At 47.8% G+C, this 19,155-nt stretch overlaps 1 protein-coding gene across 1 annotated transcript in view; it reads right to left on the bottom strand.

Moving 5' to 3' along the window:
* VWA2 (von Willebrand factor A domain containing 2) overlaps positions 1–16,459 on the bottom strand; it is a 58,791-nt gene extending 42,332 nt beyond the window's left edge. Inside the window, 6 exon segments of the mRNA XM_082423436.1 lie at positions 850–934; positions 936–981; positions 2,308–2,382; positions 7,315–7,376; positions 14,064–14,131; positions 16,427–16,459. Of these exon segments, the coding sequence (XP_082279562.1) occupies positions 850–934; positions 936–981; positions 2,308–2,382; positions 7,315–7,366 (258 nt within the window). The 5' untranslated portion in view covers positions 7,367–7,376; positions 14,064–14,131; positions 16,427–16,459.
* Between the last annotated feature and the right edge of the window lie 2,696 nt (positions 16,460–19,155).

The following is a 19,155-nucleotide window of genomic DNA, read 5'->3' on the forward strand; positions in this document are numbered from 1 at the left end:
GGTGTATCGGTCAGAGATTTGCTATTACATTGAGTGAGGTTGGGCATCTTTTCCTATGTCAAAGGGCCATCTATGTTTCATTTTCTGGGAACTATCTGTGTTCATTGCCCATTTTTCTGTTGAGCTGTTCCAAAATGCCCCTTTAGCAACAAGAGCCACAGCTAGCGCACTGCTGACATTTAAGACTTGCTATTTGAAACCAGGAAGAACAAGAAATGAAGATACTGGCTGGATTGATTAGGCAGGAGCTGTTCCTTTCAAGTGAACAGAGAGGGTAGGAGCTGTGTTTCATACTACGACTCTAGTCTTCAGAGGCAGTTATAGTTTCTGTCTGCCAGCATGCTTTCCCTTTCCCACTGTTCTGTAAACACAACCTCTCTTTCTAGTGGGAAATCCAAGTGTTCATCCCCACGGCAAGAATGAGGATAAGCACATGCCTCAGGTTGGCCAGACAAGCTCTTCCCTTTGACTTCTGTGATTGGTCAAGGGACTGTCATGTGACCTATGCCTGTCCAATCAGAGTCCTCCCTGGGACTTCTGCCAGCTCTACAGGGTAAGAAGTCTACTTTCTTTTTCCTGGGGTGACTACCTTGAGGGACAATGTAGGGCAACTTTGCTATGTAAGGAAAACCTGCCTGGAAAGGAAGCCAACCGAGGGAAGCAAAATGGAGAAGAGAAGAAAAAGAGAGGGATTGAGTCTTTGGATCCCATCGTGCCTAGAACCAGGATTCACCCCCTTAGTCTTCCTGGTTCCACAAGCCAGTAAATGCCCTCTTCTGCTTAAGATAGAATTTCTGTCACTTACAGCCAAAGACGCCCTCATACAAAGACAACGAGACTTGCACTCACCCTCCTGGGGTTGATGTCCAGAGCATCACAGACCGTGATGGCAAAGTGCTTGGACCTTTCAAAGCTCCCTTTCCCAATGCTGTGAGCCGTCGATCAGAAACAGGACGTCTGCCGTAGCCGAGCACCACGTCACTAGGGGAGAGGGGGCCAGAATGGGTGACGATCAGCTTCCCTACAGTCTGGTCCGCAGAAGATCTTACTCCCAAAGCAGAGTGGAGGCGGAAACAACCTTGTGGTGGGTCAAGCTCCTCTAAGCCCAGTGGGAGAAATAACACACTGGAGAAATTCTGGGCCAGAGGCAGCCCTCCTCTGCAGCAGGGAGCACCACCTACCATGAGCACGACTCATGAAAGTCTGTATAATAATGGAAGAGTCTAATTCAACAACACTAACTGAGCCGTATGAGAGGAGGGGCTACTGGGCCAGTGAGGGATACCCAGGAGCCTTGGCTCCTGCCCTCAGGGGTCACAGTCTTGTCTGGGACACAGCCAGGTACCCTGGTGCATAAGGCTGCATTACCCAAGAGTCTACGTAACGATAGCCAGCACTGACTGCATCTTTCCTATATGCCAGGTGCTGCTTTAAACACTTTATATGTACGAATCTATTTAATTCTCATAACCACCTTGAGATATACTATTTCTTTATTTTTCAACAGTTACATTGAGATAATATTCACAAACCATACCAGTCACCCATTTAAAGTATACACTTCAATGGTTTTTAGTACATTCACAGATATATTTATCACCATCACAATCAATTTTAGAACATTCTCCATCTCCTCAAAAGGAAACCCTGTACTCTTTAGCTATCAGCTCTCTAGCCCCCTACCCTCACCCCTAAACAGATTTACAATCTACATTCCCATTGGAGAGATAAGGAGAGCAGGGCACAGGGCAATTCAGGAATTTCCTAAGGCCAAAGTACCAGAAATTGGTGGAGCCGGGAATCAAACTGAGGCTGTCCACAGGTGTGGCTCCAGAGTCCACACCCTATCACCTCACCAGGAAGATGCAAGAGAGCAGAAGTCAGAGAAGCACCAGTGAGAAGGTGCCACCTGGTAGCAGCATGCAAGGGGGATTTCACCAGAGAGGGAGGGAAGGGACTGCAGGGTCCCTAGGAGTGGGCGGGTGTGGCTCGAGCACGTGGAGGGGATGACGAGCAGGGAGGAAGAGAAGGACTATCACGGCAGATGAGGCTGGTTGTGTAGACGGTGGTCACACAACAGAAGACCTTGAAGCATGGGCCAAGAAATTCGGCAACAGGGATCTTCCTAGGGTTTTTACCCAGGAGAGGAACTTGGTCAGGCCCCTGTTTGGGGAAAATGACTCTGGCCACAGCATGAAAGAAGACAGGAGTGGGGCAGAAAGTGTCTGGAGTAACATGGCTTCTCTTGAGTCCATCACACAGAGGCTGAAGTAGGTGTTTAGAGGGTTGAGTAAAACGTGGGCTTACTTTTGCTGGTGACTGAAATCTTCCCAATGGTCTCCTTGCTCACGTGGACTTCCTGAAGAGGGAGGGATGGGGGCACTAGAAGAGAAAACACCAGAAGCAGTCATTACAAGGCAGAGAGGGGAGGAGTCTTAGTCTCCACGTTATATGACCAGAACGAACGGGTCACAAGAGAGAAAACAGGAAAGTGAAAGAGTTTAATGATATTGTATCTTAAAAATTACCAGATGGATAACATAAATAATTCCCTCCGCCCCCACCAATTGCCCCACTTCTATCAGGTATCTTTGCATTTAAATTTGGGTATTTTGAAGAGAAAAATTAAAAATATATACGGGAGGATATAGAGAGCCTGTGATTCTGATGAGTTTCGTCCCTGGGTAGGCATGATAACTGAGTGCCCCTCTGGGGTGTAGCATCTTGCCATAAACATTAACCTTGGACGTGAACAGACAATTCATAGAAGAAAGAGAATTCATAGAAAAGCACAAGGAAAATTTTCAAACAGGTGACAAAACACTTTAACTCAAACAATGGGATACCCTTTTTTTTTTTTTAAACTATTCGAGACCGTTTCTTTTTCTTTTTTTTTTTTTTTAATTTATTTTTGGCTGTGTTGGGTCTTCGTTTCTGTGCGAGGGCTTTCTATAGTTGTGGCAAGCGGGGGCCACTCTTCATCGCGGTGTGGGGGCCTCTCACTATCGCGGCCTCTCTTGTTGCGGAGCACAGGCTCCAGATGCGCAGGCTCAGTAGTTGCGGCTCACGGGCCTAGTTGCTCCGCGGCATGTGGGATCTTCCCAGACCAGGGCTCGAACCCGTGTCCCCTGCATTAGCAGGCAGATTCTCAACCACTGCGCCACCAGGGAAGCCCGGGATACCCTTTTAAATGTGAAATTTAGATGATCCAGTTTTAAATTTAAATGTAACTGGGGAAAGATTAAATCAGGAAAAGCTTTTCCAGTGGTGGCACTGTAAATGGTACAACCCTTTCAGAAAACAATTTAGCCAAATGAATTAAGAGTCATCAAAGTGCTTAGGCTCCACAGTATCGCACCTGGGAATTGATCCAAAGGAAAAACAACTTTAGAGAAGGGAAAATGTGCACCAAGACACTCCCTTCAATGTTATTTGTTTCAGAGGAATGATGGTGATAACAAATATCCAAAGAGAGAGAACTCTCAGTAAACACTGATACATTCATTCAATGCAATTAATATGAACAAGGGCTAAAACGTTTTGGGGTAGAAAGTTTGTGGATACATCTTTTTTCTTCTATGTGATACCCAGTAAAATTGTAATAATGGCATATGAGCAGCCAACAACAATTTTCAAATTAAACCTTGAGGGCAGGTAACATGCCAGGTGCTCAACAGCAAGCCAACCACGATGAAAGTTCTGAAGACAGTGAGGTGCCACTTGGAGGGACTATTTGAAAAGCCAACCGTGCACGGTCACTGTCAGAAGCAGCAGACATGTAGATGCTTATAAACGTCCATGTCCGCCAGGTAAGCACAGTGGGCACAAAGTGAGGGTGGGCAAAGCCCAGGAGCTGGACAGGCCAGGAACGGGGCAGATGAAGGAATGTGAGATGGGGTGGGGGGGACTGCTGAGGAGAGAGGTAAAGGAGAGGGAGCCAGGCGGGAGTGGGGGTAGGGTAGGAATCACACAACACAGGGAAGTTGGGCTCAGGGGGATTTGCCCCTGCCAGGAAGGTGACCAGGAGGAGGACACCAAAAAACGATGCCAGGTTCTGGGGGGCATGCTTCTCGTTGGCAGCAGCCCCTGGAGTTCATTAGGCCAGGGGTCCCCAACCTCCGGGCCATGGACCGGTACTGGTCCATGACCGGTTAGGAACCAGACTGCACAGCGGGAGGTGAGCAGCAGGCAGGCAAGTGAGCGAAGCTTCATCTGTATTTAGAGCCACTCCCCATTGCTCGCATTACCACCTGAGCTCTGCCTCCTGTCAGCATTATGGTGAGTTGTATAATTATTTCATTATATATTACAATGTAATAATAATAGAAATAAAGTACATAATAAATGTAATGCTCTTGAATCACCCTGAAACCATCCCCTCCATGCCGGTCCATGGAAAAATTGTCTTCCACAAAACCAGTCTCTGGTGCCAAAGAGGTTGGGGACCACTGCATTAAGCAACTACCCCCTTGGCTGGTCCCAGCCCCACCTTCTGTGGCTCCTCTACATTCACTAGTCCCTGAAAAACAAACTAAACCAGTGTCTACTTCTCCCCCGACCATATCTTTTGAGTTCCTGCTCACCTGATATGCCCTCCCCTTAATCTCTACTCGAGTAGAAGATGGTTTCAGGCCAAAATGCTGAACCAGCCATTAGCTCCACAGTCAAAAGCTGTCAGGCAAGTAAGTAGATGTCATGAAGTCCAAGAAAGTCCGCCACTGCCATTTTGCCACCAGAGGCAGAAACAAGACATAAACTACAATAGACAGTAGACTGAATTAAAGAAAAAAAAAATCCTCCACTTCCATAAAACACATGGCAGACGCTGGGACAGAAGCAGAGGCAACACTTACCCTCCAAACTCCAAAAACAAAAGATCACAAAAATCACTCAGTAATTCAGCAAACTGGTCCTCCAGAAAATGGAGGCTTTCTGCGTCAGTGCACTCGACATCATCAAGATCTTGTCAACTTGCGGGGGTTCCTGCTGCAGCCCATCCCGTGATGCGGTGCAGCTCCCATGAGCCCTGCACCCCCGGAAGTTCTCCGAGGGCAGGAACACCTCCACCTGTCCTCCACAGAGCCCAGCCCAGCTCTCTGCACACAGTTTGGCCAAATGAATTAAGAACTATAAAAATGCTCACATCCTTTGACCCTGTAGTCAAAGCCAGTAGGCACTAAGCTTTCCTGAATGAGCCCATGAATTACTGGCAAAGGGTCCAGGAGCTAAGGAATCCCTAAGGTCCTGTTCCTTTTTAAATGTCTTACCAGCAAATTCTCCAGCTGGAGACACACCAGCCATCGCCCCGGATGGGAGGGAGGAGGCGCTCCGTGACCAGAGACCGCTCACTACAGATGTGACTCAGCTAATGTAATTCTGCACCATGTGCCCAGCTGTCCTGGCGGGTGCCAGGCTTCAGGTGAGGCCTCCTTCGGGGGAGTGGGTACCGGGGTGATGTCGCCACTGCGCCCCTGCGAAACTACCTCAGGACTCTGCAGAAGTCCATCTTGGAACAGGGAGCTGATGAATGTGCGACTGCTGCTTCCTCTCCCAACCAAGTCAGCCCACACCTCTGGGGACCACCTACCTGGGGAGGGCGGGGGCAATGGGTGGTGCTAAGAAGCTGGACAGGGAGGGGGTGGAGTGGGTGGCGGGTTTTCATCCCAGTCCTGCTACTGATAGCTGTGCAGCCCCAGGCAAATCACAGAACCTCTCTGGGCCTCCCCTGCCTCATCTGTACAACCTAGGGGTGGTCAGATCAAGTGCTCTGTAAACTGGACAGGCTACAGAGGGTAAAGTTCCACGATGAGCTAGAACAGAACCTTTACTGTGCCTGGGTCCCCGGGGACCGCATTCGGGCCCTGTCCCCAAACACATCTCATTTCTCCCCAGTTCCTTGGCCGTGAAGCTACTGTGTTACATTCAGCACCCACATGGTTTCAAGAGAGGGGATAGGCGGGCTGGGCAAGCACACCCTTCTTCCAGCCTCTCTTATCTCCCTGAGGCTCCGGAGAACAGGCAGGTGGTGACAGCAGCCAACGAGCAGAGAGTGTACCCCTACTCACAGAGACACAGACCAGGGAAGAACTGGAAGAGAGCCTCAGAGACCGCAAGAGGACCCTGGGCTAGCCTCAGACAGCCACCCAGCCCACTGGCTCCTACTCGTTGGACGACAATCCACAAAACACACTATTCCTTTCTACCATCTCACATTTCAAAGGGGCTCGAACTTGGGAGGGCCAAAGTGGGGAGTAAACAGAAAATTGATTTGCTCCATTATTCATTCATTAATCTGCTTCTTGAGCACCAACTATGTGCCAAGCTCAGTGCTAGGAGCCAAGATCACACAGTAAGTAGTGAATGAAGAATAGGCAGAGTCTCTTTCTCATGGAGCTTATGTCCAGCGGAGAAGATGGACATTATTTTTTAAAAATTCACACAGAAATAAACTCATATCTGTGTTAAGTGCTACACAGCAGAGGAATTCAACAGTACAGGAGGTTTTAATAGGGGGATCTGACCTGATGTGGGGGTCCAGGAGGAACTGTGCTGGGTGCTGGAAGATGAATAGGAGTTTACCAGAATAGCGGTGTTGGGGTGAGGCAATGATCCAGGCAGAGAGGCCAACATAATTGAGAACCCCTAGGGTGGGAGGGAGCAAGGGTGCTGGGCAGGCCTGGAAGGAGTGTGGGCTGCAACACAAAGGGTGGACAGAGGGAGCTCCAGAGGGGACACCAGGTGGCACAGGATCAGATCAGGCAGGACCTCTTTTTTTTTTTTTTAATTTATTTTTTCGATGTGGACCATTTTTTGAAGTCTATATTGAATTTGTTACAATATTGATTCCTTTTTTTTTTTTTTTTATGTTTTGTTTTTTTGTCCCCAGGGCATGTGGGATCTTAGCTCCCCGATCAGGGATCAAACCCGCACCCCCTGCATTGGAAGTTGAAGTCTTAACCACTGGACCGCCAGGGAAGTCCCAGGCAAGGCCTCTTAAGAGCAATAGGACGTCACTTAAAAGTTCCAGGTAGGGGATGGGAGTGGAGAGGGGTCCAGACATGATTAGATTTGCATTTTGAAATGGCTGATGTGTGAAAAACAGGATGGACGGGAACCAGGTGAACCCAAGGAGACCAGTCAGGAGGCTACTGCAGTGGTCCAAGCACCAGATGATGGGGCTTAGAGTAGGCAGGTGGCCGTGGAGTGGAGAAACACAAATGCACTCGAGAACTTTAGAAGTTAAAATCAACAGGATGTGAGGCAAACCAAACCCCTCAACACCTTAACCCTCGCCCCACAACCAAGAAGACTTACCTTCGGCAAACAGGAAAATGCAGATGGCTTCCAGCAACAGGAAAGAGGGCATGTTGATATAACTATAGGGCCAGGACAAGAAAATAAAGCATCAGCAATCAGCTCTGTGAGCTCCTCAAGTCACACCTCCAAACAAGACCACAGTGGCTCAGCCTTTCCCAGGGCACAGATATGACCCTAGAGGCTGCTCCTTGCCATGACAACTAGAGTAGCCTGGAGAAGACTCAAATCCCAAAAAGCCAGGGAAGACTACTCCAGTGACTCTGATTTTAAAGGACAGTCTAATATCTTCCCCAGACACCTAGCTCCAAAGCCCCCAGCTCCTTCACAGACTCTGGCAAGGTGCGCTGTGTCCACAGCTAAGAGACCAGGGGCCCTGCTCAGCCTCGGCCCTGACCAGCCACGTGACCCTGGGGAAAGCCCCTCCCTCTTAGCAGCTCCATTTCTTCACAAGGAGTTAGATTCTGATAGACTGAAGATTTGATTTCAAAGTCTTCATTTTCTGAAACCAAGTAAGCTCTCCCAGCCCACACTTTCTAAATTACTTAAAAACAGTAACATGGCTGAGGAAGAAACAAAAGTGTTTTTGTAAAGTTTTTTTGTTGCCTAATGCTTATAGTATGGGTAAAATTCAGTTCCATGGGGCCTGATTACTTATCGATTTTTGAGGGAGATATTAAGGATGGGAAGTGAGAGCTTTTCTTGAGAAACCATAGACCATAACTTTGATTCCATAAGGACACATATCTGAGGTTTACTTCTAATTTTAGCTGTGAGGCCTGGAAATGCAATATTATCATTTCAATCACAAAGATATGATGCACAATTCAGACAGACTTATATTTTGGTAAGTATACATGTAGCGTAAGAACTGAAAGGGATCATATAGATGAAATTTAGACTTTTCCCCCCAGCATAATTCAGCAGGGAAAAAAATCTAAAAATATCTTAACAATAGGTTCTAGAAATTCTATTTTTTGTCCTTTGGGATGCAATACATTCAAGATCTCACCCTATAGTTTTTCTGCATTAAACATAAATCACAGCAAGATCTTTTTTGATCCACCTCCTAAAGTAATGAAAATAAAAACAAAAATAAACAAATGGGATCTAATTAAACTTAAAAGCTTTTGCACAGCAAAGGAAACCATAAACAAAACAAAAACACAACCCTCAGAATGGGAGAAAATATTTGCCAACGAAGCAACTGACAAGGGATTAATCTTCAAAGTATACAAACAGCCCATGACGCTCAATATCAAAAAAACAAATAACCCAATCAAAAAATGGGCAGAAGATCTAAATAGACATTTCTCCAAAGAAGACATATAGATGGCCAAAAAGCACAAGAAAAGATGCTCAACATCACTAATTATTAGAGAAATTCAAATCAAAACTACAATGAGGTATCACCTCACACAGGTCAGAATGGCCGTCATCAAAAAATCTACAAACAATAAATGCTGGAGAGGGTGTGGAGAAAAGGGAACCCTCTTGACTGTTGGTGGGAATGTAAATTGATACAGCCACTATGGAGAACAGTATGGAGGTTCCTTAAAAAACTAAAAATAGAACTACCATATAATCCACCAATCCCACTCCTGGGAATATACCTGGAGGAAACCATGGTTCAAAAGGATACATGCACCCCAATGTTCACTGCAGCACTATTTACAATAGCCAGGACATGGAAGCAACCTAAATGTCCATCAACAGAGGAATGGATAAAGAAGATGTGGTATATATATACAATGGAATATTACTCAGCCATAAAAAAAGAACAAAATAATACCATTTGCAGCAACATGGATGGATCTAGAGACTGTCATACTGAGTGAAGTCAGACACAGAAAGACAAATATATGATATCACTTATATGTGGAATCTAAAAAAAAAGGGTACAAATGAACTTATTTACAAAACAGAAGTAGAGCCACAAATATAGAAAACAAACTTATGGTCACCAGGGGAGAATGGGGGAGGGATAAATTGGGAGATTGGGACTGACATGTACACACTACTATATATAAAATAGTTAACTAATAAGAACCTGGTGTATAGCACAGAGAACTCTACTCAATACTATGTAATGGCCTATATGGGAAAAGAATCTAAAAAAAAGTGGATATGTGTATATGTATAACTGATTCACTTTGCTGTACACCTGAAACTAGCACAACACTGTAAATCAACCATACTAGGAAGGGCCAGGCAATGCACATGTTTCTTTCCACTAAACAAATAACACGGATGCTCAATCAGGAGATAATTCCAAAGAGAAAATCCTAAGCAGAGATGTGGAAAGGGAAACACTGCAGGATTCCAGGAGAATCCCAGGCTATAGAGACGAGGGCAGAGAGAGAAGCGGTCAGTCTCTGCGGGGGCACGGAAGCGTGCAACACGCAGCGGGGAAATTCACTTCAACCTGACACTCTCCAAAAATCCCTTTAACATCCTCAGTAAGGGCCACTCTCCTGCATCTAAGAACGTGGAGAGCAAGGCAGAAGGCCCAAGTCTTCATTTACGGATCCTGGCCCTTCGGATCCCCCACCTCCACTAGGGACGCCAGTTCTCCAAAACACCTGGCGGGAGTCTCCTGGTCGTCTTCGGTGACTCAGCCATGTGACTTTCATCTCACTCGTCTGCTGCACCCCATCCACCTCTGCCCGGGCACTGAAAACACACCTGCCAGCTGCAGGAACACAACAGAACTCCACTCTGAATTCAGAGGATTTGCCGACCAGTCTGAGAGCAATGGCTGCCTTGAAAATCAAAGTCACCCAGGAAATGTATATTCTTGTGAACTGTAGAAGAGTTAAAAATGACCCAGCTCGTGTTCATGAAGGTGCTACTGCCAGACCTCACTGGAATTGCAGGAAATATGAATAACCAGTGGTGGTGGGTGTGCTTTCCTGGCCAGTGCTTACCCCCTGGGCCTGCACGCCTACCCTCAGGTGGCACGCTCTGGTGTCAAAAGTAAAGAGGAGACTCAGTGAATGAATGCACACACCCCAGAGACGATTGGAAGGCATCACTGATGCCCAGAAGGGGATGGGTCCTGGGTGATCACACAGCTCAAGTCTCTGGCTCCTAATCCAACAGGCTTTCCTCTAACCATGCTACTCCTGGAGCCGAAGTCAGCTCAGAGTCCTAGAGCCACAGCCCTGAACTCCATCCACGCTGAGCTGGCACACCGTCAGTCACTCCCGGACAGGCAGGAGCCATCCCCACCCCATGGTGGCAGAGTCTGCATCCTGGATCCAGGGGCCCTACTTCTTATCCGATGCTGTGAGACCCTGAGAGGGGGCTATGGTTCCTCACCTGCAAAATGAGGAGGTTGGACCAGATGCTGCCAAGGTGTCTTCTGGTTTTAAAAAAAAATCCCCTTTTGATCTCCCCTCCATCGTGGACCTACGATGGTCAGACCTTACTCCCCTGTCTATTCAGCTTGCTGGATTTCAAAACATTTCTGAAGCAAACCAAATCGAATATCCTAACCAGCTGAGGGTCTCTGTGCTTCAAATAACTCAGAGGCTTCACATCCTCACCTCATCTAAGTGAAAACTGGACACGCAATACTGCAAGCGGGAGAAAGGCAGGAGCTTCCCAGACACAGTCAAAGGGAGAAAGGAAGAGAGAGAGGATACCGTCTGGTGGAGGGGCTGTCATGCCTCCTGCCCCACTCATGCCAGCAAGACAGACTTTCCTTTTCCCCAAGGACCTGTTTTCTTTCCTCTTACTTCAGACAACAGCCCGCAGGACAAGTCCCCACCTGGCGCCTGGAAGCCAGCCAGGAGGCCTGGAGATAAGGGCCAGTGCAGAGCAGAGGGAAAGGGCTTCTCCATGCTGTCTAGTCCCGAGGTTCAGGATGATTTTCTGGGATCACAGCTTCTGACCTTGGGCACACGCGGGACTCTGAGGCTCAGGCCTGTTAATTTTTTTTTTTACAAAACTAGGATTCTAGCAGCCTCCGCAGGCTGCCGTGAGGACAAGGTAAAAGGGAGTACAGAAGGTTCCCGATGCAGAGCAAGGCGTTCAGTGAACACGGGCCCCTCCCTCTACTAGGTGACAGACCTAAGCAGATCCATCGTGCTCTATCATGCACCTCTGCTTGCCCAGATGAATGTTTTGCCAGAGCCTCCTAAGGTTCTGCTCATTAAAACAAAATTTGTGTTGGCCACCTGGAAATCAATATAAGAAATCAAACGCCTCCTCGTAAGTGCTTGGCTCAGATGGTGCTGACTCTGGGACCTCAGCAGCACCTCCCTCCCCTGTCCTCCCACACCCACTGCAATCCCCACTGTCACACAGCCCACACTGAGCCTGCCTGCTGGTATATCTGTCCTGCCTGCCAGATGGCAAATGGCTCAGGGACTAGGGATTGTGTCTCAGTCTCTGCTGGAGCCCCAGCAAGCTACACGTGCCTGGCACATAGTAGGTGAGACACGTGCTTACTGGAACGCAGCACGGCAGGTCGGCTGGAAGGATACTTCCTGATGAATCTTTGTATTCTTTTTTATACCAAGATAAATGAAACTGTTATTTCGATGCTGGTGCAGGGTTAATAGCACTCTTTACTATCTATTCCCACCCAATCATCTCAAAAATTCAGTTCATTCCCCCCAACTCACATAGCAAAACTTTCTTGCAATACTAATTCAACATTCTAAATACAACCCTACATCCGAAAATTTTTTAAAGGATGAATTCCACAGTAAAAACCAACAGCTGCTCCCACCTAGTGAGCACTTAACTCACTAAAGCGCCCAGTACCAGGCTCCATACTTCTGTATCTTCCTTCTCTCTCCTAATCCTCCCAGCCAGCTCATGACAGCATGTTACCCCCATTTTACAGATGAGAAAACTGAGACATGGAGAAGTGAAGTGTTTCGCCCCAGGTAAGACAGCTAGTAAGTGCATCGGACTCCTTTCTGGCCTCCCGGTGATCTGTTCCATCGGTCACCTTCCTGATTCTGGGGGATCAGGATAGAGGAACAGAAGCATAATTAAAAATCTGCCACCCTGAATCCCACCCATTGGCAGTCTTCCATGAGCTAATACCTGCCAGCAACTCCCCCACTCGAGCACAAAACTTGAGAAGATTTCCAGAACTCTATGCATTCTTGTACAAAGCAGTCGGGAGTGGTCTGCAACCCAGGGGCAGAAACAGATCCTTCGTTCCCAGGTACACGTCGTCAAGCCTCTTCCATTACAAAACGCCTGACTCATCACATTTGTTCCTTTCTGTTCCATTACTCATGCGAATCCCACACATTATTCCTAGCTTCTGGGGTTCTCACGCTTGGACTTAGACACCCCCCCACCCCGTCTTCTTATCTGATTCTTATTTTCCAATCCTGATTCCATGCAGCACCAGCAGCACTTGGGACAGCGGGTGAGTGAGGGTTGCTGCAGGACGCTGCAAAACATCACACTCTGTGCTGCCCCAGGATTACATTTCCCATGAGACAGGAAGAAAGGAAGGCCAAACAAGGCTACTTTTGAAAAAGAAGGGCCAGACTGAGCAATAGCTAAAGGCAGTTTTGCAGGACAATGCCCACCTTCTCCTCTATGATCAGAAATGAAATGAGGGCAGGGTGAAAAAGGAGAGCGCTTCCACCTCCTTACAAAATGCAATGCCAACCCCGAATATTAGATTAGCCCTTGGCAGCCTCCCCTCCATCAGTAGGATGGAAATCTGAACCCTTTACAAAAACAGTCCACACCTGAACAGAAAGACTTTAAAATCTGAGGTAAAAGTCTCCAGCCTGGAAGCCCGTGGTCTTTCGCTGTAACAAACACCTTCCTTGTTCATTTGGCAAAATACTTGGCTCAGACCCAGAAAGTCAAGGGAAGTGAATGACACATTTGTAGTCTGATAAGGCAAGAAGAGCATTTTAAAAGTTGCTCTGGGCACGTCATGCTCCCTCTAACAAAATCACAATTTTCAGAACCTAACAGTCTGGCAACCAGAAATCAGCCCCAAGGGTCAAACAATGTGCCCTTTGGATCTCTGGATGGTTGGGGAGAATAGGCAGATTGGGCATAAATCACAGGTTTCCCACACTCACTGTACCTGCTAAGAGACATTTTTAGCCAAAAGAGATTTTGATATTTGTTTTGGTAGTATTTGGAAATCCTTTATTGAAACTGTACAGGACCCAAATTCACTGCCATGGGACTCTGGAAAGACACACACAGGACTGGAAATCCAGGGCTGAAATTCCAGACTAGTTCTGCTTCTAACCAGACGGGTGACTCTGCAACCAACTCCTCACACCCACCCCACCCCCCCCGCCCCACCTCAGTTCATTCATCTGTTTCATAAACTGACAGTGTTGTAAAGATCCAGTGGAACAGTGTGTGAAAGTCCCCCTAAGGGTAAAAGACTTTCTAAACGTATGATGTTAAAAGATTATCACTGCATTTAATATATTAACTTCATTTAACTACTCATACCCTATAGGGTAGACATGATCATTTCCACTTTTATACTTGTGGAAATGGTCTCGGAGAAGTTGGGGTCCAAGGTCAAAGAGCTGGTAAATCACAAGTTTGGTGTCAGGCCCAGGTCTTCTGATGCTGGCAGCCCGGACATGCCAAGAAGCGTGCCATATACAGTTGGCGTGCAAAGAGCACCAGTCTGACATCAGGAGACCTGAGCGCCGACCTCTCAGGTAAATTCCTTCACTTTAGTCACTCAGTTTTCTTCTTTCAAAAATGGGGGTGACATTACCCGTCCTATTTACCTGGAAAGGTTGTTGCCAGCATCACATGAGACTACAGTGCAGAAGCCCTCTGGCAAGGGCAAATGTGACTAAATGGAGATCAGGGAAATCCAGTTAAGAGAAGGGACCCAGGATCAGGAAAGGAAGTGAGGGATGGAGGATCATAACCACATTCAGGGAAACCCAGAAGGTAGTTTTCTGGGTGGAAGAGGAAGAGTAAGCAGGCTGGAGCTGTTTAGAAGATGAAAGGATGAACTAAAAGAAGGGCCTTCAAGTGTATTCAGCTGTCCCAGGTTGCTGGCTTGGGGAGACGCTGAAGCAGGGGTGTTGCACGGGACAGACCCTCCCTTGTGCAGGGTTCCCAAGAGGCCTCCAATAGCTTTGTAGATGATGGGAGGGATGTGTCTTTTTTTTTTTTAATATCCTTGTGGGATAAAATTAAAAATGAGCAATTCTGTTACAGTCCTTTCAATTAAAACAGTTTTCTTTTTACTGATCTGTGAAGTACCAAAGTGTGAGGACCACTCATCTAAAACACCTCATAGTGGTGCTGACCCTTCCATTGATGTAATTATATGAAATTTAAATTATTCAATAAAAACTAGTAAGCATCTGCCCTGTGCCCAGCACCCTCCCAGGTGGTGGGAATGCAGTGAATATGCTCTATAGGATGCACACCTGGTGGGCACATTCTTAACAAAAGGCTTTTACATTTTCACCAGTAGTTTATCCTCAATGTCATCAGTTGCCAATTAGTGACTGTGCTGCTTAAGAAGCTCATTAAAAACCCAGGAGTCAGCGTTCCTGGCAGGCTCTCCCATTCTCCCTCGGGCAGTCTTCCACCTTTTCTGGGTCTCAGTCTCATCTGTAAAAACACGGGCATCTGACTATAATTCATTCCAAGAACTCGAGCCTATTGAGGGGGAGGGGAAAGAGCTACACTAAGCTCTGGACGACAAACCAAAAACCAGATTTAAAGAAAAAAATGTCAGACTTCCCTGGTGGCACAGTAGTTGAGAATCCGCCTGCTAATGCAGGGGACACGGGTTCGAGCCCTGGTCCGGGAAGATCCCACATGCCTCGGAGCAACTAGGCCCGTGTGCCACAACTACTGAAGCCTGTGCGCCTAGAGCCCATGAGCCACAACTACTGAAGCCTGTGCTCCTAGAGCCCATGCTCCGCAACAAGAGAAGCCACCGCAGTGAGAAGGCCACACACCACAACGAAGACCTAAAGCAGCCAAAAAATAAATAATAAAATTAAAAAATAAAATTGTTTAAAAAAAAATAAAGAAAAACATCATTGATGGTTTTCAAAGACACAGGTATGATGAACGAAGGAATCTCCATGACCCTCCGGGATTTGCCTGGGGACCCTGTCTGGGAAATTCTTATACATCAAGAGGTGGCTCTGAGCTGGATTTCTACAAAGAAGAGTAAGGGCCATATCCCATGCAAAGAACTATCTAGTGGAGCTTTGTACCCCCATCAGCCACAGGAAGAGAAGGGCTGAAGGCTACTGAAAGCCAGCAGCATTTACAAATGAACTTCCACGGCCTTTATCAACTACAGCCGTACCTCTCTTGGTTTTGTTTCCTTCTCTTTTCTGACTCTTCTCTCAATAACTGCACATTTCTTAATATAATGTCACACTGGAAGCAAAACAGACCTTCAATTTTTAGACCTCAATTTATAAAACACTTAGAGGTTCCAGGGGTTTTGTTTTTAAATTAATGGACCGCATAATTTGAAAACTGCACAGGTTCTAATTATTCAGTTCCAAGACACCAAGCACACTGCATAGCGTCACCATGGAAAGGCCCCTCTCAGCGGGAAAGCCATTGATTCCACAATGAAAGGGCAGCAAGGTGCCCTCCTCCCTTCTCTTCTGCCTGGGTGTCCACCCTGTTTTTAAATCCATGGCCCCTGGCAAGTTTCTAAGGTGCAATTCTGAGACCCTCCCCTTTCCCATCCCAGAAGGTGGCCAAGAGCCAGCCCTGAATTGGAGAAGTGCAGGAAGCAAGGCTGGTCCAGCTGGCCAGAGTGGGGTTGGGCCGGGGAGGGGGTCCCAGCGGGTGAAATCACCATGGAGGATAAATCCCTTGGACTTCCCACAGGCCAAGGGCGAGTCTCTCAGGGCAGCGGGCCCCTCTCAGGCTCTGCTTGCAGAGACCTCGCTGGGGGCACTGGGCTGCTTGGGAAAACCAAGCGGGCACCTGCATCCGTTCTGTAAAATGGAGTGGGGGAGGAGGCTTAGGCTTGCCCCCAAAGCCTTTATTCGAAAGGCGAGCCAGGTTAGGGGGGCTCCACGACCGCGCCAAGCCTGTCGGGTGTATTATGCGGTTCCCTCCTCCACCCACATTCACCGGGCCCCCATCCCCTTACCTGCGGTCCGCGCCCCTCCGCTCGGTGCTCCGCTGCCGGGGACCCATGAGAGGGGCCGTTCCCGAGCCCGCCGCGCGCTGCCTCCCAAGAACCCCGCCGGCTCGCCCGGGGCCGACAGCGGGGAGCCTGGAGGAGGCGCGCGCCAGGTGTGCTTTGCCCGGGACGCCGACTTCCCGGAGAGGCGCCCGGGCCCCACGGCCGCACTCAGGTGGAGCGCAGACATTCCCGAACAAAACCCGCCGCCCCGACGCCGCGTCCGCGCGGGGCCACGCCGTCTCGGCACTCCGGGCATATTCGCCCGGGGGCCGGGGGTCTCCTCTCCTGCGAGCGCGAGGAAGAAAGCGGCGCCTCTTAGAGGCCGCTAACCACGCCCCGGAGCGCGGGCGCCTGCGGCGTGGAGACCACTCGGGCTGGGCTCTCCGCGGCGAGAAGCGCGCGGCGAGACACGCTCGGGCCAGGGGGCGGTGCAGGCCCGGGGAGGAGCGCCCGGGTGGGAGCCACGTGGGACACCTGTGTTGCTCACGGAGCAGAGGCGGCGAGCGCGGCGAGGAGCGCGCGGCGAGACACGCTCGGGCCAGGGGGCGGTGCAGGCCCGGGGAGGGGCGCCCGGGTGGGAGCCACGTGGGACACCTGTGTTCCTCACGGAGGAGAGGCGCGGAGCGCGGCGCCGGCCGAGCCCGCTCTCCCAAGGCCGGTGCATTGCGCTTCTAGGAACACGCCCCGCAGCGCCCCTCGCGTTTTTAAACAACGCGTTGGCCAAGGCTGGCAAATTAACAAAGGTACTTACTTCTGCTCTGGTCTCCCAGCCTCCGAGCGGTGCAGCAGGGAGCTCTGTGTCATCTGCCGTCGACTCCGCAGGATTTATTGCTTCGACCCTTGCGAAAATGTTGACTTTGGCATCGTTTCTGTTTGTCATGGCAATTGCCCTTTGTTTACCTGTCTGTCCTGTTCTTGCAGTTGGGCGGTAGTAAGCGGGCCTTTGGCCAGTATCCTCGTTTAAGTCTAGTAGGTGCCTTGATTTTAAAAATCAAACACCACAAAGCGAAAATAGCTCAATGCCTGGCACAATGCCTTGTGCGTAGTAAGCACTCAAAAAAAAGAAAAAGCTATTATTGCATAATCTATAGCTTTCATACTTCATCAAAAAAGTGTCATTGCATAACGTGTGCTCATTACCAAAAAAAATAAAAAGAATGATAAGCAAAGCACACCTACCCCACCACCCAGAGACAGTCACTATTAACATTATGGTGTTCCTTCTTCCAGCATCATTCTACTCATATTAAATTTTACTGTTAGCTCATTCCATGCATAGTGTATCATAACCAGCTTTTTTATGTCCCTTTTTGAACATCTTTCTGTGGCTTTTCTTCACTTCCACTGCATTTTATTTTTCAAGTCAGTCACAAAATTGTCCAATTTCGAGGAAAGGGGAAAAGATTCTGAGGGGGGAGTAACAAGATTCTGTAAGAGGATATGGTACCAGAACTTCTGCAGCAACTATTTTTGGAAACACACTTTGCCACAATTCTAGCAGTATTTTGGAAGATTCCTTACTATTGTCTAGATAAACACTCATGTTATCTGCAAGTGGAGATATTTTTTCCATTAAAAAAATCTGTTTTTATTTTAAAAAACTTTAACATCTTTATTGGAGTATAATTGCTTTACAATGGCGTGTTAGTTTCTGCTTCTTTCTGTGGCTTTTAGCCACTTTTAATGTTCTAGTGTGCTTAACCAGTCCACTATTTTAATTTTAATCATTAGGTATTTGTGCTTTTGCCCAGTTACTCCCTTGGAGTAAACTGCAAGATGGTAAAGTTCTAGGCTATAGGGTATATATACAATTTAAGGCTTTTGATGTGTATTATCAAGTTGCCCTCCAGGAAGATTGACCTGTTTCCTCTTTTCCAAGCCCCTCCCCCATTATTCTTATAAATGTCAATCTGATAGACGAATAACAATTCTGTTTTTACATCTTTCCTTTTCAAAAAATTCTAAAAATGTCACATTTCCCTCTGTGGTTCTCAGTTGGTTTCCAATCCTCCCAATATTGACAACTTCCAGTGAAAGTGGCCCATGGTAAGGTCGATTGTTGCAAACTTCACTGAAGAGGGGAAAAAAGAGGCCTCATTTTTTCACCTCGTTTCATTCCTCCCAATAATATTTACTGAGCACCCAAATGTAAAAACAGTCAACCAGAGCAGCATAAGTAACGCCTGAGCACCTGTGCAGGGGAACTTGTCTGCGGGTCTAAATGCTCGGTGGGCGAGGCATGGTCTCTGCCCCTAGATGGGCACTGTCCCACAGAAATGCAATGCACGCCACACAGGTGATTTCAAATGCTCTAGGAGCCATATTAAAGTGAAAAGGAGCAGGTGAACTTAATTTACTAACCCAGTAGATCCCAAATATTATCTCAACATGTAATCAGAGTGAGATATTTTAAGCTAAGTCTTTGAAATTCAGTTGTATTTTACATTTACAGCACATCTCCTTTTGGACTAGCTGTATTTTAAGTGTTCAATAGCCACAAGTGTCGAGTTGCCCATGCCGCCCTAGATAGGGCAGGCGTTTGAGAAGAGCAGACCAAGTCCTGGTCAAAGTGGGAATTTCACAGCTGACAACCCTCTCCCCAACCTGTTCTGATTGGTTGTTGACAGTTAACCAGCACACCTTTGCCTAAGGAGGTTTACCTTAGAGAAGCTACATTTCAATTCTGGATGCTC

The sequence above is a fragment of the Balaenoptera physalus genome (assembly GCF_965194825.1).
Source record: "Balaenoptera physalus genome assembly, chromosome: 14".
Taxonomy (NCBI): Eukaryota; Metazoa; Chordata; class Mammalia; order Artiodactyla; family Balaenopteridae; genus Balaenoptera; species Balaenoptera physalus.